Source organism: Coloeus monedula (assembly GCF_965178545.1).
Source record: "Coloeus monedula genome assembly, chromosome: 21".
Lineage (NCBI taxonomy): Eukaryota > Metazoa > Chordata > Aves > Passeriformes > Corvidae > Coloeus > Coloeus monedula.
The window spans coordinates 8882094-8904172 of NC_138801.1; the positions used below are offsets into that span (position 1 = coordinate 8882094).

The 22079-nt window shown below is 60.4% G+C and overlaps 1 protein-coding gene across 1 annotated transcript; it reads right to left on the reverse strand.

The window, feature by feature from the left end:
• Positions 1-759: 759 nt before the first annotated feature.
• LOC309580998 (syntaxin-binding protein 1) lies at positions 760-21874 on the reverse strand. Its single transcript, XM_082295357.1, has 19 exons — positions 21695-21874; positions 12009-12058; positions 11751-11832; positions 10957-11033; positions 10699-10777; positions 10491-10594; positions 9622-9770; positions 9230-9314; positions 8931-9061; positions 8434-8541; positions 8259-8319; positions 7619-7684; positions 7396-7476; positions 7156-7294; positions 6856-6965; positions 6635-6736; positions 5410-5495; positions 4566-4720; positions 760-2489 (listed from the first exon to the last, which is right to left on the reverse strand). Exons 1-19 carry the CDS (start codon positions 21729-21731, stop codon positions 2407-2409), a joined length of 1785 nt encoding a protein of 594 aa, XP_082151483.1. The 5' UTR covers positions 21732-21874; the 3' UTR covers positions 760-2406.
• Positions 21875-22079: the final 205 nt, after the last annotated feature.

Sequence of the window (22079 nt, forward strand, 5' to 3'; positions counted from 1 at the left end):
AGTTAACGCCTGTTCTTTAGGGAAAACGATGTGGTCGGGGCAGCTTTTCCAGCCTAATGCCCTGCTCCATCCCCAACACCCCAGCCTGTGTTTATCTGTAGGACCTACCTGAAGTGCCAGTGTCAAATGTATTTATTTTTGCTTTTATTTGTTGTACAAATACCCACATGTGGGGGGTGGGATCAGTGCGTGACTCAGGCCTGGAGCCGTCCAAGCTCTCCCTGAGCCTGATCCTGACACGAGCCCAGAGGGGCTGGGAATGGGCCTGTCTGTCCCCCTTTTTTAGGGGATTTTAAAGAAGTTTGGGGCATTTTAAAGAAGTTTGGGGGATTTAAAAGAAGTTTTATGCATCTCTGGTTGCCTCTGCTCATGTTTGTCCCCAAGCTGGAAGCTGTGACTTGCCCCAGCCCAGCCAGGGTGTGATGGGAGTGTGTGGGAAGTGTGGTTAATTATCCCAAAAGCAGTAGCCAGGACCAAATGATGGGGTTTTTTTCCTTATCCCCTATTTTTTAACGCCCTGGGGTGGCATTTTGTACGAAGAAATCGCCTATTTTTGAAGGAAATAAACGCCGTTGGATGACTCGTGTGCTGATTCTCCTTCCCCAAAGCCACTCCTCAGGGGAGGTTTGGCATCACCACACCAGGAGCCCTCCCTTGGGGTCGGATGGAATATTTTCCCATGCCTTTTCCCTGTTCTCCTGGCCCTGAGGGAGCAGCACAGCACAGCCCCAGTTGCACTAGGGATGGAGATCGCTTTTATTTAGTCACTCGAGTGCTTTAGTACAGAAGAACAGATATACAGAGATGATACATGTTTGTGCTTCAACACTTTCAAACATTTAGATTCCAGTAATTTCAAGGTAAACAAGTTCCAAGACAGACTAGATTATTTTTTTTTAAAGTTTTCCTTTTTGATAAATTATTTTTTATATAAATAACTGTAACAGAAAAAAAAATAATAATAATAATGTCCAACATACAAGATCCTGAAGCATTTGCATTGCTAAACCAAGGAGGAACAGAAACGGGCTGGGAGACCGAGGGGGAACCAACAAATATCAGTGCAATGATACAGCCTTTGCCCTAAAAATATATATTTAACTTTATGGGCAAGGAGCAGACGGGAAGGGAAAGGAAAAAGGAGGGGGGGGGGGGGCTAAACCACCAACGAGGCAAGAAAGAGCAATTTTGGGGAAGGAAAAGGGGGGGTCACAGCCTTCAGGGGGAAGAGAACAAAACCATAGACCCCAAAATATTGCAGTGCATCTAATGGCAAGGGGAGAGGGGGCAATCCAGGGGAGTCAAATAAAAACCCAACTCAAATCAGAGGTTTGGGGAAATCACTATACACCAAGCTCGTAAGAACGTCACAAGACACAGTCATTAATATACACAGAGTCCAGAGGGTTTGGAGGGGGGCCTGGAGGGTTGGGGAGGCCCCAGAGGGATTTGGGGAAGGCCCAGAGGGTTTTTGGGGAGGGCCCAGAGGGGTTTTAGGGAGCCCCAGAGGGTTTTTGGGGGGGCCTCAGGGTGACGGCACGCTCAGAAACGCTTCACCACAGGACGACACGAGCGGAGCCGGGCACGGGGACCGAGCTCCCGTGGGGATGGATGGGGAGAGGTATCCATGGAGAGATAGCACAGAGATATATATATATATATATATATAAAAACCAGATTTTTGTTTTATATATATATATATATATATATAAGGAATTCCCAGAGAGAGGGAGGCGGGGCTGCAGCAGGGCCGTGCAAGCAGACAGGCCCCAGCTCCCAGTTTTGACCGGTTTGGTCCCTTTTTCACATGGGAATTGCCACGGTGTGAAGTGTCCTGGCTGCACCCTCATCCCAAATTCCCATCCAGATGCTGGCGTGCACATCTGGAAGGAGCACCCACCACCCCAAAAGCCATGGGACAGAGGGTGGTGCCAGCCCGGTGCCCGCCTGGGCAGCGGCTGGAGCGGTGTGGGGCGTCCGTCCATCTGTCCTCCCATCCACACAAGACCCCAAGGAGGAGCATTCCCCAAAAAAATGTGGTTTTCTGTCATTTCCCCACCACATTCACTAGCAATGGGCAGATGGGTACTCAGCAATGAGCTCCTGGGCACTTCCCACAGCTGCAGCTACAAATATATAGATTTGGGTTTTTTTTCCTTTTTCTCTTAAACACAATGCATCCATTTTCTTTATATATATATATATATATTATTTTTCTTTTTTTTTTTTTTGGCTGTTATCCCCTCCCTGTGGATAAAATGAGATGGGGGAGGCGCTGGGAGGGGAGAGGAGGGGGTCAACACAAGAACAAGAGAGAAGCTGGGCCCACTGGGTGCAGGGTGGCACCCGGGGCCGGGCGCCCAGCGGGGACGTGGGGTTGGCATCGAGTGGTGACAGCGTTTCCTTTTAACTGCTGCTCTCTTCCTCTGTTTTATTGAGTTTCTTCAGCGTGTCCAGCAGTTTCTGTGGGGTGAGGATGTGCGTGGACCCTGTGGGAGCAGAGGAGAAGGGGTGGGAGGGGATCAGCGATGGCTTTGGGACCACCCCGCTGCGCCCCGACCGCCATCCCCGCTGTCCCGGGTCCCCCTTACCTGGCGGCGCCGGCCCCGCACCGCTGGAAATGCTTGCGAGGAAATGCAGTCTGTGGGGACGGGGGGGAGGTTGTGGGGGCAGGGAGAACGGGAAAAGGATGGAGAAGGAGGGATGGAAGTGAGGGATGGAGCTGGCGGGGTGAGGCGGGGGCCGGGAGGTGCCTGTGCAGGGGGGTTGTGGCACTGGGGTCGCTCCAGGACCCACGGGGGATGCAGGAGGCACTGGTGGGGTGCAGGGGTGCGGGATGCAGGGAACAGCCGGCACGGAGGGACCTTCCCCAGGTCCCCCAACCTGCACAGAGCATCCTGGGGACACAGAGGTGGCTGCGAGGGGTGGGAGGAGAGGAGGAAAAGGGCTCTCGCCTCCTGCTGCCCCTCGCTCGGGGGTCCCCCAGCACGGTGCCCACAGTGGCTCAGCCCCACAGCCACCCTGGCACTGCAGGGACCAGCACACGGGGGATGCCAGGGTGGCACTCACTGGTGAAACCAGCAGCAGCTAAACCCCAGAGCAGGGTTTGGGGTCTGCAATGTCGGGAGGCTCCTGCCTATCCAAGGGGTCCGAGAGCTGAGTGGGATTCCAGCCCCAAGGCACCGCAGAGCTGGGGTCTCCCAGCAGTGCCCAGCCTGTGGGGACGGACCAGGACGAGTGCTGGGGTCTCCACTGCTGCCCCTCTCCCCCAGCCCCGCTGCAGCAGCATCCCGGGAGCTTCATCCCCCTGCCCGGCCCTGGGACGCCTCTGTGGGGCAGGCAGGACCCTGACCCCTCTGGCCCTGGCGAGGGGGAACTCATGGCATGAAGGAGCCGGCCAGGGGACATGGCTGAGGGATGATGGAGCGACGCCGGATGCTTTTCCACCTGGTCGGAGGAACCGCAAGCATTTTCTTATCGGAGAACCCGACAAACCCCAAAACAACAACCAAAGAAAGGAGGAACGGAAGAATCAAAGAAAACCCTTCGGGGAGGAAGAGTTTCTTTTTCATTAGTAAGCTGCCTTTACTTGGTTTCTTTGGCTCACTCCATTGCTGGAGCCTGATCCTCAAATGATACCCTAGTGGAGTCCCTGAAGTCGGGGTGCCTCAGGTCCATGAGAAATTTGGTGGGAGTGAGAATGTGAGTAGAACCTGCGGGAGAACAGAGCGGGGCTGACGGCTGCGCTGAGGCTCCCCCGCGCCACCACCACCACCAGCAGCTGCTTTTGGGGCGAGGAAGAGGAAGGACGGAGCTTCGGAGGCGCATGCAGGGGATGGACCCCGGAGAGAGGCGGGATGGGGTGGGTGACAGGCGGGATGGAGCTGGGATGGGTGGCCGGTGACAGGGGGGACACAGCTGGGGCAGCGAGTGGTGGAGACTGGGATGCTGCTCCCAAAGAGCAGGAGAGATGCCAGGGACAGGCTCCACCAGGCATCCAGGGCAAGAATGCAGGGCTCAGATGAGATGGTGAAGGACACCTGCCTCTGCCCTGTGAGGCGTGTATCCAAGCTGTGCTTCCCGGAGGAATTTTAGGGGACCTAACAGCTCCTGGTAGAGCTTCCACCGTGTCCTCTGTGCCTGCCTCAACAGCTCCCCTGGGAGCAGAGATGGGAGCTGACCCTGAGCATGTCCTGTTGCACGTCCTGTGCAACTCAAAACCGCGGTTCCTGTTTGCACCCCTCTTTATTTTGCACTTTTCCTCCTGTAATGACCCCAAAACCAAGGAGCAATCCAAGCTGCCAAACCTCCTCCCCTCTCACCCAGCCCCGCTCGGACAAAACCAGCCAAGGGAGACGAGAAAATGGAAGCAAAAATGAGGATGTTTTGGAGTGACGCAACCCACATGGGGAAGGGGAGGGGACACACAGGGGTGATAACAGATGTCCGGAGAAAACCTTTCCGCAGAGTTCCAGCTCCCGCAGTCCTCTGGAGCCGGGAATTTGCGGGATGGAGCGTGGGATGAGCAGCCAGCAGGAGGGGCCAGCCCCGGGGCCACCACTCACCTATTAGCACCTCCCACTTGCCGCTGGCTTGTGTCACCTCGTAGGCGCAGCGCATCTCGTTCATGCTCACCCCGCCCAGGATGAAGATGATGAGGCGGGGGCCGCTCCGGTACTCGCCGGGGGCCTTGTTCTTGTGCCAGTGGCCGTAGCGGGCACTGAGGAGAGGAAGAGGAGGGTGAAGGAGGGGCACGAGGCACCACATCTTCATTAAATCCCACAGACACTGCTGCCACAGCAGGGCAAGTCCAGTGCTCCAGCCACGAGTGGCTGCTCGCTGTTACAGGCAGGGAAACTGAGGCACACGATGCCTGGAGGGAAACTGAGGCACGGGATTCCTAAAGGGAAACTGAGGCACCAGGAGTCGGAAGGGAAAATGAGGCATGGGATTCCTAAAGGGGAACAGAAGCACAGGATGCCTGGAGGAAAACTGAGGAATGGGATGCCCCAAGGGAAACTGAGGCACGGGATGCCTGAAGGGAAATGAAGGCGTGGGATTCCTAAAGGGAAACGGAGACATGGGATATCTGTAGGGAAACTGGAGCACAGGATACCTAAAGAAAAACTGAGATACAGGATGCCTGAAGGGAAACTGAGGCACAGGATGACTGAAGGAAACGGAGACAAGGGATTCCTAAAGGAATACAGAGGCACAGGCTGTCTGGAGGGACACTGAGGAATGGGATGCCTCAAGGGAATGGAGACATGAAGTGTCTGAGGGGAAACTGAGGCACGGATGTCTGAATGCCCTCAGAGCAGCCCCCAGAGCTGCTGCCGGATCCAGCCCCTCTGGGTGGACGCTGACAGTGATCCGGGTGGGGATGGACAGGGCAGGAGGGGCACCCACCTGACGGCAGTGGTGCTGAAGGAGGCGGAGGAGCGGGTGGAGATGTACGGGTAGTGCTTGGTGTCCAGCTTGTCATCGATGGCATCCTGAGGGCAGAGAGCCACGGGGCCAGGGTCAGCGAGGAGCCAGGCACAGCCCCCCGCCCCACAGCCCCTCGGGAGGGCTGCACCCAGGATTCCCCTCCTGAGGAGCTCAGGAGCAGGAGGTTTCAGCCCCGGGATCCCCCTCCAGCACAGGGGACCCGCTGCTGCATCACCAGTGGCCGAGGGTCAGTGCCACCTGGGGGTCCTTGCTGAGGTGCTGCTGCCCTGGGGAGGCCCCTCTGTCCCGGGCGTGAGGCTGAGGGGTGTTCTGGGGGTGAAGCCATCCCGGGGTGGGGGTTGTGACAAAGCTCTGTGCTTTTGGGACCTGAGGGAGCTCTGCTGGCCTGAGGGCAGAGGCAGCACTGAACTGCCCAGGGCTGTCCAAGTGCAGAGCTCCTGGGACAGCTCCTGAGGGTACAGGCACGGCTGTACAGAGCCACATCAGTCCCCTGGCTCAGCTGGGACGTGAGCAAGGCTGTGACAAGGCCACCCAGCCTTGGTGGCTGTGGGGGCACACACACAACCAGCCAGTTTGTTACTGCATTTGTACTGCAGGGGTGCTGGGCAAGCCTGGTTTGGGCCATGAAGACTGAGGGGAGACCTCACTGGAGTCTAAAACTTCCTCATGAGGGGAAGAGAAGGGGCAGCTCCGATCTCTGCTCCTGGGCCAGGGACAGCACCCAGGGAGCGGCTGGAGCTGGGCCAGGGCAGGCTCAGGCTGAGAGCAGGGAAAGGTTCTTCCCCCAGAGGCTGCTGGGCACTGCCCAGGCTCCCCAGGGAATGGGCACGGCCTCGAGGCTGCCAGAGCTCCAGGAGCGTTGGGACAGCGCTGCCAGGGATGCCCAGGGTGGGGCTGTTGGGGGGTCTGTGCAGGGCCAGGGGTTGGACTGGCTGATCCTTGGTATCCCTTCCAGCTCAGCACATTCTGTGATTCTCTGCATCCCACCTGGGCCAGCAGGCTCGTGAGGCCAGGAAAGCCTCCCAAAATACCCCAACCGTGCTGCCATCCCGGACAGGGAGCAGCCTGGAGGACGAGTGCTCGGAGAGAGGTGTCGGGCTTTGGGCTGGGAGCAAAGCTCCTTTCCTGGGTGGCTCTGGAATTCCCTGCTTTGTCCCCCAGCCCTGTCCTCTCGCTGGCTCACCTCCATGATGTCCTTGATCACCGGGGTCCACCGGGACAGCTGGTAGGTCTGCTCGCTGATGCGTTCCTTGCGCTCTGGCTTGCTCCGGCGGCGCAGCGTGGACTGGGCACAGAGAGAGCACAGGGACACCCTGAGACACGGCAGGGACACCCCCGAGGCCACCCCGGGAGGGACAGGACCGCCAGGGCAGAGGGGCAGGGCAGCAGGAGGAAGACACTCACGTCTGTGATGATGGGCACCCCGAGGTGAGCCATGTTGGTGATGATCTCGCTGTCCTCTGCCGGGATCTGGGCATGCTGGATCAGCTTGTTCAGGTTCTCCTCGGTGATTCCTGGGAATGCAACAGGGAGGGGGTGTTCTCCTCGGGAACGTGTCACCAAGGGGACACAGCCCCTCTGCTGCCACCTTAGGACACTCAGCCTGGTGCTGGTCAGGGAGGCAGGGCTGGGTTTTCGCAGCTGGATCGTCCTGGCCAAACCTGCATCTGCCCACCCCCACCCCTGCCCGGGCGTCCCCCTCACCGTTCTTCAGGAAGATGTAGAGCAGGATGATGCGGATCTTGTCATAGGTGCTGACGTTGCCATCCAGCAGGATGGGGACAATGGCCCTCATGGGGTCTTTGATCTTCTCACCTTCAGCATCGGTGCCCATGGCCAGGTCCTGTAGGGGACATGTGCTCGTCACCCCTCCATCCTGGGAGGGTGGAGCCGCAGCCCCTGCTGTTCCTGTGGGAATGTGGGGCTGGAGGAGGTGTTTGGTACCTGCTCGACTCGGCACAGCTTGTCCACAGTGCCCTGGTAGTGCTTCATGCAGTCCTCAGCCAGGTGCAGGTGGGTCGAGTACTGGGGACACAAGAGCGGTCACCTCTGCAGTGCTGGCAGCAGCTGAGGGCCCCTGTGCCACCAGCCGTGGCCAGGGGAGAGCTGCCACCCCCTGCTCCCGGGTGGGCTCGGTCACTGAACACACTGTGTCCCCTCCCTGTACCTTGCTGAGCTCCTTCTGGTACTGCGGCATCTTCTTCAGCATCTGGGACAGGTCTCTCATGGTGGTCTGCGAGGGAAGGGGACATGGTCACTCACCCTCAGCAACCTGGGGGCCACCAGCACAGAGGGGATGACCCTGCCAAGGATTTCTGTCCCCACTGAGCCCCCCGTGGGGGTTTGGTGACATCTGACGTGTCACTGCCAGACCTCCTTCACTGAAGAGGAGAGGCAGTGGGGGTCTGCAGCTCTGCAGCCTGGGGTGTAGTGGGGAGAAATCCCCTGAGGATCTTCCTCCAGGATCCCCATGTGCCTGGCTGGGGCTCAGATGGTCCTTTCAGCCCTGGCCACTTTTACATCCTACTGCCACCAGGGTCCCCTCCCCGCCACCAACTCAGGGAATGGGGACAGAGCAGCTGCTGTGGGAGGTGCACAGACTCTGTGCAGGGGACAAACTGATCCCTGGGTGCAGAGCTCTCCCAAAGCACCCCATTTCCAGCCCCAGCTGTAGGGCTGGCACTCCCTGCCACTCCCCACCAGGAACTTGACCACCCTTCTTCCTCGGCGAAGTGCGCCCAGGAGACCCCACCATGTGCCAACCCACGGCTGAGCCCGTCCCCAGCTCGGTGGATGCACCAGGTCACCTTGTCACCCGTGTTCATCCTCTTGCTGGAAGAGAACTCCTTCAGGGACCGAGTCACCTCCCTGGGGAGAGGAGGAGAGCAGAGCTGTGAGGGGGAGGGGACCCTCACAGCGGGGTGGGCGGCAATGGCAAGCCAGCATCCCACCCAGCCAGCAAACCACCCCAGGGACACTCACTGGGACACCTCGGCGATGTGTTTGTGGCGCAAGGTGACCCACAGGTCATCGTCCTCGTCCAGGAGAACCTCCTTGATCCGGGCCTCGCCGATGCCGCTCGTCTCGTACCTGGGATGAGGGGAGCGATGTCAGGCTGGGGATGGGGCTGAGGGCACACACAGCCCCCTCGCTGCTGGGTTTAGGGAGGTTGGGGACATGGGGGGACATGAGGGCTCTTCTTGGCTGTGCCAGCAGCAAAGCGATTTCAACTGGAATTGACCTCTTGCCTCCTTGTACCCCTTCAACTCCTAAATGTTGGCAAGGGGCCGAGGGCTGAAGGCTGGTAAAGCCCTTTTTGTCCCAACCCTGCCCATCAGCCCGGCCAGAGTGCTGGCAGCACTGGTGGCTCCCAGTGGATGACTCGTGACGGATGGAGGGCTGCTGAGCTCCCAACTCCTGCTCTAGGATTGGCCTCAGGGCTGTCCCAGGGCTGGTGGGGATGGCAGCACAGCACTCACTTGTAGACATCGTTCTCGATGGGCAGCAGGTCGTAGCTCATGGCCTGGAAGGTCAGCTCGTGCAGCACCGGGGATGCAGGGTCAAAGCCACGGTCCAGGATGAGGAGCTGGGAGCGAGCCTTGTCCGGACCCTGCGGACACAGCAGAGCCATCAGCACCGGGCTGGGGCTCCCTCGGCCCCACAGGTGCTCAGGGGGCTGTTCTGGGGTCCCCACTCGGGGTCTGTGGCTGCCACAGGGCAGAGGTTGAGCGGGACTTTACATCCCACACCCTCCCCCGGGGCTGCCAGCACCGCTCACCTCACCCATGGTGGGGTCATCAGCCTTGTAGGCGTCCAGCTTGTCCTGGATGAGCTGTGCCAGCATGGCATTGTCCTTGTAATCCCTGGGGGAGGCAGGGGGACAGGTCAGCCCCACAGGGCACGGGATGGGAGGAGATGTTGGCTTCCCTGTGCAACATCCTTGGCTCGTGGCAGAGGAGGGACCTGAGGAGGTTTTGTTGCACCTCTCCTCGACAAGCTCCACTTTGCCTGGTGCCTCTTAAGATTTCAGGATCCCAACCCCCCCAGCTCTCCAGAGCATCAGTCTGGGCCTGTTTACACTGAGCACGGATGTCTGTCCATGCCACCACCCCGTCCACCCCCACGCCCTGACCATCACGGCATGGCCTGTGATGCCCACCCTGGCCTTACCCGCGGTACCGCACAGCCGGGTACTCCTTCAGGGTGGCACAGAGCGTGGCAATCTGCTCTGCCAGGCGCTCCAGGATCGGGTTCTTCATCTGGGCCTTGTGGGGGCTGTAAAAGCTTTGGAAGGAGTCGGCCGAATCCAGAGAATAAACCTGGGGGTGCAGTGGGAGGGAGGTCAGAGGGGGATGTCTGCAGGAGAGCAGCCCCACCCCAGCGGGATTTGGAAACCAGATTCATCCCCAGATGGACCCAGCCAAGCCTGGGACCAGGGAGCTGGAGCTCAGTGATGCTTGGGACATCCCTCAGAATTTCCAGCCCCCTGGACCCCAGCTCCAGCTCCATGGTAGGATCCCTATCCCAGGTGAGCAGAGGAGGCAGAAGACCCTTGCCCTCAGCAGTCACCCGCTCTCAGGCAGGGAACCAGAGACCTGGGGACAAGCAGAAACACACCAGCTGTGCCCCCAGTAAAAACCAGCAGCCATTTTGGCTGCACATGAAGACGCCAAGAGGTTGCTCCCTAGGAATGCTGAGGACTGAAGGGTTAATGGCACCAAGCAGGTCTGGCACTGTCTGCCCCCTGGTCCCTTTGTCCCCAGCAGCAGCAGATGGCCCGGGGCCAGCTCCCTGGTGCCCCTGGCTGGTGGCTGTGCTGGTGGCAGAGCTGACCAGTGCAGCTGTGGGCACGGGGCCAAGGCACAGCACCCGCTAAATCCCCCTCAGGATCAGCCTGGGCAGTAATCTCAGGAGACAGGGAGGAAGGGCTGAGCCAGCTGGGGGTGCAAGGCTGTAACACAAACCCTGAGGGGCTGCAGAGGGACCTGGAGCCCCCCCCAAGCTGTCCCAGCCCCTGTCCCACCCCAGCCCAAGCTCACCTGGGACTCGGAAGGGAGGAAGGCAATGTTGATCTCCGTCAGGGTTTTGATGACCTTGGCAGCGCGGGATTTCACCAGCTCGTTGAAGAGGGCGTCGGGACAGGCTGCGAGGGGAGGAGGAGGGTGGTGCTCAGCATCTCTCCATCCCAAATCCCTCCCCACCTGCTGGCACCGTTTCAGCGACTGTCCCTGCCCTCCGGGTACTCACAGTCAGTGAAGAAGACGTGGGCAGCTCTGTACTTGGAGGTGGGGGGATCCTTGAAGTCGTTGATGAGGGAGTGGATGGACTGCAAGAGAGAGGGAGCAGCTGGGCTGGGCAGGATGGCACTGGGGGCAAGCTCTGCACCTCCATCCCACCACCCTGGCAGCCTCACTGGAGCCAGGATGCTTCCCATGGGCACAGCTGCCCGCCCCAGCATCTCACCCCAGCCAGAGGCCCTGTCCCTGTGTCCCACAGCGTGCTCACCTTCTCGGAGGGGGTGATGAGGTACACGGCCTCCAGGCTGGGCAGCGGCTCCCGGCGCTTGTTGATGTCTTCCACAACTTGGGGGGAAAAGCAGGGATGCAGGGATCATGGCAGGGAGGGTGAGGGCAGGGCACTCAGCCATGCAGGGCTGTTGGACACCCAATGGCAGCCCAAGACCAGCCCTGCCAACCCCTCCATGTCCAAAACCCCCCCAGCCACTCATCCCTGCCCACCCAGGAGTTGGGGAACCCCTGCCCACCCCATCCCAGCCCCGTGGTCCCTGCTGGAGCTGAGGGTGCGAGCACCTGGCCAGGGGCCATGGATCTGTCCGTGCTCCTGTGCTGCTGTTCCCTGGGTTCATCCTCACATCTCCCTGACAGAGGAGACCACCTGGAGCTGAAGCTCTGGCTGTACCCACTGTCCCCAACACCTCCCACGACCCAGCCTGAAGTTTCCTTCTCCTTCCCAAGTGTTGCAGGAGCTGTTTAATTATTGGGCTGATAAAAACCAACACCTGGTCCCCTCCTCGAACTGAAGGAGTGTCAGGAGACAAAGTGTTCTGGCTGCTCCAGCCCCAGCAGGCAAGGAGGGACCTGTGGAACTCCAGCCTGGCAGCAGGAGCTGGCCATGGGCGCTGGGAGCTGGGGTGGCTCCATCCCAAGTGGGACAGGGCAGGGTGGGGGCTGTGCCAACCGCCCCGTGCCAGCCTGGAGATGCCTTTGCGGGTGCCCTGGTGCTGAGGGAGATTTGGCCCTTCCTGCAGGGCATGTGGGAGGCAGGGAGGGGGTACTCACTGGTGATGCCCTCTGTCATGATGTCGGTCATCTTGCAGCAGGACGAGAGCATGCGCATGCTCAGCTGGTCCACCACCAGCACCTGGGGACAGGTGAGCGCCCTGTGAGCGCCCTGTGAGCGCCCTGGGAGCTCCCTGGGAGCTGGGAACACACGTCCTGCCCTTCCCCTCCCCTTCCCCACCCTGCCCACACCTGCCCCCTTCCCTGCTTCCTCCCCTCCTCCTCCTCTCCTGGCCCCACCCCGGTTTTGGTGCTCACCTTCCATTCCCCCTTCTTCTTCACCTTCCGGATCACATCGTGCATAATCTCTGGAAGAAAGGGGATATGGGCAAGGGTGAGACTCCAGTGTCCCTCCTACAGCACCCCAGGGGCTGCACTGGGGGCACCACACCCCCACCCATGTGCAGGGTCACGCTGAGCCCCCCTCACCCCGTGCCTCACTGGGGATGAAGGAGGGGATGGGGCTGGTTTTGGGGTACCCAGGGAAGGGTAGTCACCCCCCAGCCCTGTTTTTCTCTCATGCTTGGCACTCACAGACAGACCCCAGGCTGGTGGGGAGCATGGGCTGGTTGGGGGGTCCCTTTGGGGAGCCTGGAGGCTGCCCCCTGAGGTTCAGCCCTAATCCAAAGTGCTGGAAAAACAACAGCAGCTTAAGAGCTCCTTTTAGAAACAAGAATCCAGCGGCCTGAGCCTGTTCCTTGTAATCCCTCACAATCCCATTTCACCTCCCGTGGCTGCTGGGCTTATGCAACCAGGCAGGACAGCAGCACCCCTGGGAGCCCCCCACCCAAAATTCCCCTGCTCCTACCCCGGGCCAGCTCCCTGTGAGATGCAGGTTCAGGGACATGAGGAAGTGGCAGTGGGACAGAGACGTCACCTTTGGGGTCAGGTTGTAGGAAGGGGGGTTCAAGCCTTGCCCTCCTGCCTAAACATCTGTTTTGGGGGAGCAAGGTGCTCCCCAAACCCTGCAGGTCTGCTTTGACCCTGGTGTGTGAATCACTGTCCCTCGCAGAGCTGAGCCTCAGGAAGAGTCCATGCCATATCCTCACAGAGCATTTTCCCCTGGATTTCATCCCTGCAGGGCTTTGCTCTGAGCCCCTGGTCCCAGGGATGGGGATGGAAATGCCCAATAAAAAGCCAGTTAAGGAATGTCCCTAATCACAAACCAGAGGTGTGAGGGTGTCACCCTGGTGGCCTCAGCCCTGGGACCCTTCCCTGTGGGTGCTGGTTCCCTGGGTAAAGCTCAGCAGGGTCCAGAGCTGGCACTGGTGCCAGCAGGGATAAAACAGGAGCCTCTGAGCGTCGCTGTCTGTCTGTCCTGCTGCAAAACCTGGAGAAAACAGCCATTCCCAAACACCATTCCTGCCACTGCACATCCATCCAGCTCCTTTCCCAGCCTGGGGGCAGCCCCAGAAGGACACAGGGCTTGCACTCGGGGTCCTTCCTGCCCTTGGTCACATCCTTCGGCCTCTCCATGGGGCCAGGGGGTGCAGGGCAGCTCCAGGCTGGGAAAGGGGGCATGGAGGCTACCTGAACTGGGCAGGCAAAGCTGCTGCCTGTGCCCACGCGTGCTGCCCACCTGCATCCATCAAACGCACCAGGAACTGTCCCCTGTGGGCAGCAGCTGGCAGCGAGGGCTGCCCGTGCACCCCAGGGCTCCGTCCCTGACTCGGGAAGGAGCGATGCCAGCGCCTCCCTGCCCTTCCTGCCATTACTCACATTTGGCTCCTGCCCCGGAGCCAGGACCCAGCAACAACAGCACTGTTTACATGGCAGCTCTGAGGCTCCATCATCCCATCCCATCCCATCCCATCCCATCCCATCGCATCAGCTCCATCCCAATAAACACAGGGGGCCACAGGGGTGCACCATGGAAGGGGCCGGGAAAAAGCAGCAGCCAGGAAGAATTCTTACCCCTGCAATGGAAATCTGGGGACAGGGAGAGGGGAAGGGAAAAAAAAGGGGAAAAGGGGAAGGGAAAAAAAGGGGAAGAGAGGAGAGGAGAGGAGAGGAGAGGAGAGGAGAGGAGAGGAGAGGAGAGGAGAGGAGAGGAGAGGAGAGGAGAGGAGAGGAGAGGAGAGGAGAGGAGAGGAGAGGAGAGGAGAGGAGAGGAGAGGAGAGGAGAGGAGAGGAGAGGAGAGGAGAGGAGAGGAGAGGAGAGGAGAGGAGAGGAGAGGAGAGGAGAGGAGAGGAGAGGAGAGGATCGGATCCTGTGGCCCAGGGGAAGCTGCCATGGTGCAACTGGATGGTGTTCCCATCAGGAAAGGGGGCCCAAGGGCACGAGAGCCCAGAAAGGGCTCCCAAATTGCTGCCTCAGCCCCCTCCCGAGCGTGTCCTCGCTGCAGCAGCCGCTGCAGGGGACGCTGTGGCTTTGTGGGAACGCCGTGTCCCTCCTGCAGGGGGATGGGATGGGCTGGGCTGCACCGAGGATGCCTGAGGGGGGGAGCATCTGCGTGGCTGCAGAAAGTGCTGCCACATCCCAGCCCAGCCCTGGAACCAAGATGGGCCTCCCAAAGTGGGAACTGGGCACCTCAGAGGGTGATTGCTCTGAGCTTTGGGGGTTTAGGGTGTCAGTCCTCCGATCCCCAGGCACAGTCATTCCCTACATCGAAGTCCTCTCCTGCCCTGACCATGGGTCAGATCTGGTTCCAAATTTTGGCTCTTCACAGGCTGCCAGAGCCAGCTCAGAGCCCAGACAGGGCCGGGAAAGAGGCAGATCCACAGAGCATCCTCCAAAGAGCTCCAGGGTCCTGCCAAAGGGCACAAACTCGAGCAAAAGCTGGAGACTGGGGCCACATTCAGGGAGAAGTGGCCACAAACTTCCCCTGTGGGGTGTCCCTGCAACAGCCATTAAACCCCAGCCTAGGGAAGAGTGCTCTGGACTCCCAGGGGAAATGGAGGTCCCAAGGTCCTCAAGTCATGCCCAGTCCCCTCCCGGTAGTGGTGCTGTCCCATTCCACATCAGCAGGCCAGATGCTGCTGTCCATGTCCTCAAACATCTGGCCAGCCAGAGTTTTTGGGGTCTGACATCAGTGGGTGACGTTCACAGCCAAGTTTTTCATCTTGGAGATAAAACCAGGTTTCAGAGGAAAAAAAAATCCATATGAGCCTCTCATGCAGTACCCCCAACCCTTGGCTTGTCTGGACCCACCACGTCACATCTGCTTCCTTCAGGCTGCAGAATTTTAACCACAATTTCCCCCAGGAACAGGGAACACAGACAGCTCTGGATCCTCCTCCAGCATCAGAGCCATGGACAGGGCTGTGGATGGAGAACCTCTGGAGCAATATGGCCCTAAAAGTGCCACCAGGAAGGTGACACGTTGGAGATCCAGCCCACCACCAGCAGCCAGGCTCGTTCTCAGGGTGACACAAGGTATGGACATCATTTCCAAGCGGGTGACACGCTGGCCTAGTAGGACTTGAGCCCATCCATCCCTCCAAGAGGTTTATCCCACGTTATTTGTACCCTGGCCTTTGCCCAGTCCCACCCTGGTCATGGACACAGAACCAGCCCCATGTGTCCAACGGGATTTGGGGAAGGACAGAGCATCCCTGCCATGGCTGGTGCCTGCACCAACACAGCAGCATCCCCGAGAGATGGACCCTTTTTGGGGTTCCCCAAGACATGGACCCTTTTTGGGATGCCCCAAGAGATGCACTCATTTTGGGATGCCCCAGGTGACAGACCCATTTTGGGGTTCCCCAAACCCATTACCCATCAGAACAGGCCTGGAAGCTGATGAGCAGCCCTGACCTCTCCAGTGGAAGTGGTAAAGCCTTGTCCTGGCCACCACCCCACGCTGGGACACCAGGATGGTGGCAATGCTGCAGCCAGGGACACTCCAGCTGCTGTGCTGACCCCAGTGCCAGCAACGACGGCCAAACCCAAATTCCTGCTGCTCAGAAACGCTTCCTTGGCTGCCACATCCCGGGACCTCGCCTGATGTGGCACAGGAAGATGGAGCTGCTTTATGGATGGGCAGGAATTGATCCCAACCGTGGGTTTTTCACTCCCCTCACACACCCTGCAATCCCAAATCTCGGGGCAGCTCCGGAGAGCCGGATCACAAATCCACGGCGAGGTTTGCTGGAGTCCCACTTCTCCTAAAAAGCTGTCAGGCTGCATCTCCCAGACGGACACGTTTGGCTTTGGGTTGGCCTGGCAACTGCTTTTGTGCTGGTTCATTAACTAATTGCTCAAGCCAGTGTGAATGTTACCCTGATCCAAGCACGGCTGGACCGAGTGGAGCACGTCCCCACCTCCAAACGTCCCCAGCCGGGGCTCTTCAGGTGCCACTGTGCCATCCCCACCTCCAACAGCCCAGAGGGTGGCAGGAGGGCCCTCCATGGCCACCAACACCACCCAGCAGATGGAGAATCACCGAGAGGGGACGAAGCCCAGCTGCTGTCCCTCAGCACATCCAAGAACCATCCAGGGATGATCTGAGTCTGGACACCGCTGTGCCCATAACCCAAACAAGTCCTAAACACCTCCCCTTCAGCAGCCCAAGTCCTGAACACCCATTTTTCCTGCTGGACTATGCCCACCTGGAAGCCCTCAGCCTTCCTGGAGGACACATTCGTCCCCCAGGAATCCAGGGATTAGTCCCAGTCATCAGTAACCTGTGTTTAATTCCTCCTTTTCCTGTTTGCACTGCTCTCGTGGAGGATGCCCACATTTATCCCTGCTGGGCAAAGCCCTGGGAAAGCTGCACAGCCTGGGGAGGAGGAGGATGGAGACCTGGAGGTCTTGAACTCTGTAGAAGTCAAGGAACACAGCCAGAAGTGAAAAAGGGAAATGACACACGTGATCACACCCGTGAACCCTCCGAGTGCCCTGGAGAAACAGGAAAATTCAGCTTTCCACTGCGGGATCAGGCACAGGCTGGGATTGTTGGGGTGTCCTGTGCAGGGACAGGAGCTGAACTTTGATGATCCTTGAGGGACATTCCAGCTCAGGATATTCTGTGGTAACTCCAGACAATTTCCTTGAGCCTGCACAAGGATCTGGGGGTTGAGCAGAGTTTCCCTGTGCCAGCAGAAGCAACAACCCGCAGCCCCTCAGGTCCCTGCTGAAGGCATCACCACCCTTCACCAGCACCTGTCCTCCTGCTCCATCCCAGCAGATGCTGTCCCTGGCTGTGGTGCTGGTGGTGTTTCAGTGCCAGGAGAAGCCCAGAGCTGTCCTTGAGCAGGACAGCACACACAGGCTGTCACAGCATTCCCGAGGGGAGGTGACCCTCACGCTCCCACACGTGTGGCCATGACGTTCCGAGCTGGTTCTTGTGTGCCTTGAACCAAAACGGAGCAAAACACCAACAAATTGGGGTTCTTTGGTGGGAATCCAGGCTGGGCCAGGCTCCTGTGGCCTCGGGGACACCAGGACAGGCTGGAGGGCAGCTGGCACGTGGCTGAGTGATCCCTGCTGCTCCCTGACCCAGGGTCAAACCATCTGATGGGCTCCGCAAAAGGCCCTCTAGCCCAGGTGCCAGCAGGTGTGCGCACATTCCCGTGTTCCTGCGTGCACATTCCCAGGTTTCCTCACACCCTGAGCCCACAGATTAAAGCACCTTCAGCCCTGCTCTATTTTTGCACTCTCCAGAGCCAAGCTCCTTCCCCGCACCGTGAGTTGGAGGGAGCAGCATCTGCTCCTCAGCGTGCGACCAAAAGCCATGTGATGGCGACGATTCTCCTCTGAAAGGTGTTGATTTTGTGGGAAGGAGGAGGGAATCTCTCCTGGGACATTTTCTCCAAGAGGTGTGGAGGAATCAGACACAGAGCTCATTTTTTCTTTTCTTGTTAAGAGGGAAAGACTCTGAATTCTCTCCACTGGTGGATTTTTTTAAACCTCCTCAGACGTGCAGACCCTGCTGAGGGGATGCAGTCCTGCCAAACTGAGGTTTGTCACTCTTGGTCACCTTCCATGGTCACACAAGGGCAGGAGTTTCTCAGCCCCTGGTGCAGGCTGTGGTCCAGAGACTGAAATTGTTCTGCAGCGCCTGGGATGGTGAACGCTGAATTTTACAATGATTTTTTCAAGCTTTTCCAACTTTTTGGCCAACACCGGAGGTGAGACAGAGCCTGGTGACAGAGCCACAGCCCCAGCAGAGGCTTTGCCCATTCCTGTAGTCACACAGCAGGCTGGTGGCACCACGGGGGCTCCTGGAAGGTGGGAATTGCGAGGATGGGCTGCCCAGGGAGCCACTGGATTCAAGGTTTACTCCCATTCAGGGTGCAGAGACCTCCTGCTCCTCACCCATCCCCTTCTGCAGCAGGCTGTGCCCTGTGCAGGCAGGAGGATGCCACGTGCACCCCTCAATGGCCCCTGTGCCCTTCGCTGCCTCCTCTTCCTCTCTGCCTGGCACAGCCCTTGCCAGGCCTGGCACGGGGCAGCCGTGTCCCCTGGGCACTGAGGTGGGCTCAGAACATCCTCCACGAGCAGCACCTGACCCTCCAAGGCTCCCTGTGCCCTCAGCAGGAGCTGGGGGCAGCTGCAAGGTGCCCCAAACAGCCGGGGTGAGTCAGGTACCAGCAGGTACCAGCCCTGCCCCTGCCACCTCCCTGTCCCTGCAGGTGCAGCACAACCCAAGCCCCTGAGTCACCACCAGGCAGGGCTGGACCCTGGAGAGGCCCAGCTGGGGACATGAGTGACACTGGGCAGGGAGTGCTGCACGTGGGCGCTGTCAGACCTTGTCCAGGCAGGATTTGGCCGTGGGGCTCCCGGGCACGGCCCTGGCAGGAGGCACCGGGCACAGGCCAGCTCTGGGGGAGGCTGAGCAGGTGTGGGAAGATCACCTGGTAGCCTGGGGCAAAGGTGTTTTCTTGCTGTCTCTGCAAGATGCTTCCTTATCCCAGGGCTCCTCTGATTCTCCCAGCTGCCCGGGACAGCAGCGGGAGAGAAAGGAGCCTTTGGGAACGGCTGAAGGGGCACAGGGATCTCTGGATCCAGCATGGAATCACATCCATATGCTCCAGCTCCATGTCCTGTGCCAGCAGGCGCTGCACAGGTGTCACCCCTGCAGCAGGGCCCGTCTCTCCTTGCTGCTGACAGGTCAGTGAAGTAAAACCAGCCTCCTCCTCCTCCTCTCCACTGCAGGCTGCTGCAGGACAGCCAACACCGGGCTGGGCAGGCGAAGCTCGGGGCAGGTGGCCCTGAGAAGATGCAAGGGGCACAGGAGGATGGGAGGGATGTCCATGTGGTGGGGGTCAGGTGAAGATTCGGGGATGGGTGTCCATGTGGTGGGGGTCAGGTGAAGATTTGGGGATGGGTGTCCTCAGAGCTACCACTCTCAGGTGAGATTTTCCCAACCAGCACCAGAGCAGCAGGGCCAGTTCTCCAGCGGGGCTCCCTGGGAGGGGACACAGAGGGAACACAAACCACAGCAGGAGGACCTGGTCCTCAGGCATCACCTCTGGGGACGAGCACACTCAGCTCCAACCCTGCCCAGATGACAGCACGTCCAGGAGGACGCAGCCACCGCCGCTGGATACCTCGGGAAGGTGCAGGGACACCCCTCAGCACACACCCCACAGCTCTGGGGGGTGACAATCCACCTCTGCCCTTCTCCTCCTGCAGCCCTGGCCCACCTCACCTCCTGCCCACTGCCTCCCACCTCCTCAGAGGCCTCCAAACCCCGTCTTGTTATGGCACCAGCTGGTCAGAGGAATAATCCGGGTCTGGAGGGAAGCCAGGGCAGAATGCAGCTCGGGAGGGGGGGCTGGCGGAGCGAGCCATGGCAACGCGGCAGCATGCTCCTCATCCTCCCCATCCATCCTTCCCTCCCTCCTGGAGAACGAGCTCAGAGGAGAGGTCCTGCCTCGGGGTCAGCCCCGAGCTTGACCCTCTTGCTCCTGCTTTTCCCGAAGAAAAACCTCCAGGGAGTGCCAGCCCCAGGGCAGGCTGGTGCAGCCCAGGAGATCTCCTGCCAGCCGCAGCGGTGCCCACGGACAGGGGGTTTGGGGACCCTGCGGGCTGCTCCCAACTCTGGGGGAGGGCTGGACCCGAGGGTGCTTCCCCCGGTGCCACCCCTCGCTCCTCTGCAGCATTCTGCCTGCACAAACCCCGCTCCCCCCCTGCAGCCACCCACGCTCCCCCGCCAGCCCCGCTCCGGCGCTGCTGCCCGGCTCCACATTATCATTTTCAGTCGGGAATGATGTTTTTCAGGGAAGAACGGAGCGGTTTGTCACTAAACCCTGAAGGGGAGGATTGAGTCAGATTTCCCTGCTGCTGCCTCGAACCTCTCTCTGCGTGTCTGTGTGTGTGTCTGTGCTCTCTCTATTCCGGCGCAGAGACAATGAATGGAAATAAGGGACACGCAGTGGCGCTGGGCTCTGTCCCCTCTCCGGCGAGGGCACCGCATGTGGCACTGCCAGGGGAGGGGGTGCGTGGGCACCAAACCCCCCTCCCTGCATCCCACCGGGCTGGGGGCTGCCCCTGTCCCCACTCCAAATAAACCCCAGCAAAGCCCCAGAGCCAACCCCCCCCCCCCCTCCCCAGCGCTCATCCTGCAGCAGACAAACACCGGGACATTTCCCTGCCTTTTTCCCCTTCCATTTTGGGCTCTCTCCTCGCTGCAGCACCTTGGGGTGGGCGGGGGGATGGCGCAGCCCCCCCTCATGATGTCGGGAGGGCAGCAGGGCCATCAATCCACGGGAATCCCCCCCGATTTCCCCCCCTCGCCATCACCACCCACCCGATCACACCACCAGCCCCGGCCGCGCCATCTGCAGCGGGCGCGGGAGGGCGGGGGGACGGCCACGGGCACGGCTGGCACGCCAAGAACACCCCCAAAATCACCAAAAAAACCCAAAAAAACACCAAGATCCGGCCGCGGCCGGCCACGGTGCCACGGAAATAAACCCTGCGAGAGGCGGGGAGGAGGAGGAGGAGGAGGAGGAGGAGGAGGAGGAGGAAGGCTCATGGCTGCGGGGGGAAGTTCCCACCGGTTCCTGCCCTTTCATTTTCTTCTTTTTTTTCCCCTCTTTTTTTTTTTTTAATATATCATGCGGAGTTTTTCCGCCTTAATTTCGCCCCCGGGGAAAGCAGCGCCCCTCCTTCCTCGTCCAGCCTCGGGTGTTTTGGAGAACAAACCCCCCCCCCCCTGCTCCCCCCCCGGGAAAATATCGCCTTGCAACAGCCGGGAAGGAGGAAGCGGAGCCGGGGACGATGGTGCCGTGCCCCCGCCCGCGGCTCCCAGGAATATTCCCGGCCGGGAATAGCGCGGGGGAGCGGGACCCCCGCGGGCAAGGGATGCCCGGGGATGAGGGGGACACACAGGGACACCCCCAACTGGGAGAGGAAAGGCGCATCCGGGGAAATAATAATAATAATAATAGAAATAATAATAATAATAATAATAATAATAATGAAAATACAAAGCAGCGTTTGAGCGGGATTCGCTGCAGACAAAGCGGGAGGGCCCGGCCTGGCACTGCGCTGGGGGAGGGTTTGGGGGGGTCTGCACCCCTCTGTGCCCCCCCCCGGGGCTCAGCCTCCCGTGGGGGGAAGGCCCCTCGGCCCTTTAGGAGATTGGGGACCACGGGGGCCGAGGGGGGATAAAACCGTGGGGGGTTCGAGGGTCTCTGGCTTCCCTGGTCCCCCCCCCCCCCCGCTTTTCCACCGTCGCCCCGTCACCAATCCCCCCCCGCCCCAGCACTGCAGAAAAAGCCCCGGACACCCGCAAAAATTAAACAAATAAACCCCGGAAGGTGACAGCACCTCCGACCCCCCCCTAGCCCACAGCGCCAGCGTGTCCCCACGGGGGTGTCCCGCGTGGCCGTGTGTCCCCCCCGCTCCCCCCCGAGGGTCCGTATTGCGCATCCGCAGCATCCCCCCCACCCCCGGCCGGGCCGCTCCGACCCCCCGCCCCCGCGGCTTCCCCGCGCTGCCCCCCCACCCCCCAAACCCCGCGGGGAGAGGGGAGGGGGGGCGCGGATCTTACTCTCTCCCACCACAGCCTTGAGTCCGATGGGGGCCATGTCTCCGTGCCGGGGGGGGGCGGCGCAGCGGCTGGAGGGGGGGTATGGGGGGGGCACCCCGAGGCGCGCACGGCCGGGCGAGGCTGCGGGTGGCGGCGCAGGGATGCGGAGGGCGGAGGGAAGAGGGAGGAGGACGAGGGGGGGATCGGGGGGCGGGGGGGGGCGCGGGGGGGGCGGTGCGGCGCGCTCAGCTGACCGGGGCGGGGCTTGCGGCGCTACGTCATCAGCCACGCCCCCGGCCACGCCCAGCGAGGGCCACGCCCCGCGCCGCAGCGCCGCGCCCGCCGCCAGCGCCCCCTGGCCGGCCGGAGCCGGTACTGCAGCGGCGGCACCCGCGCGCGGCAACGC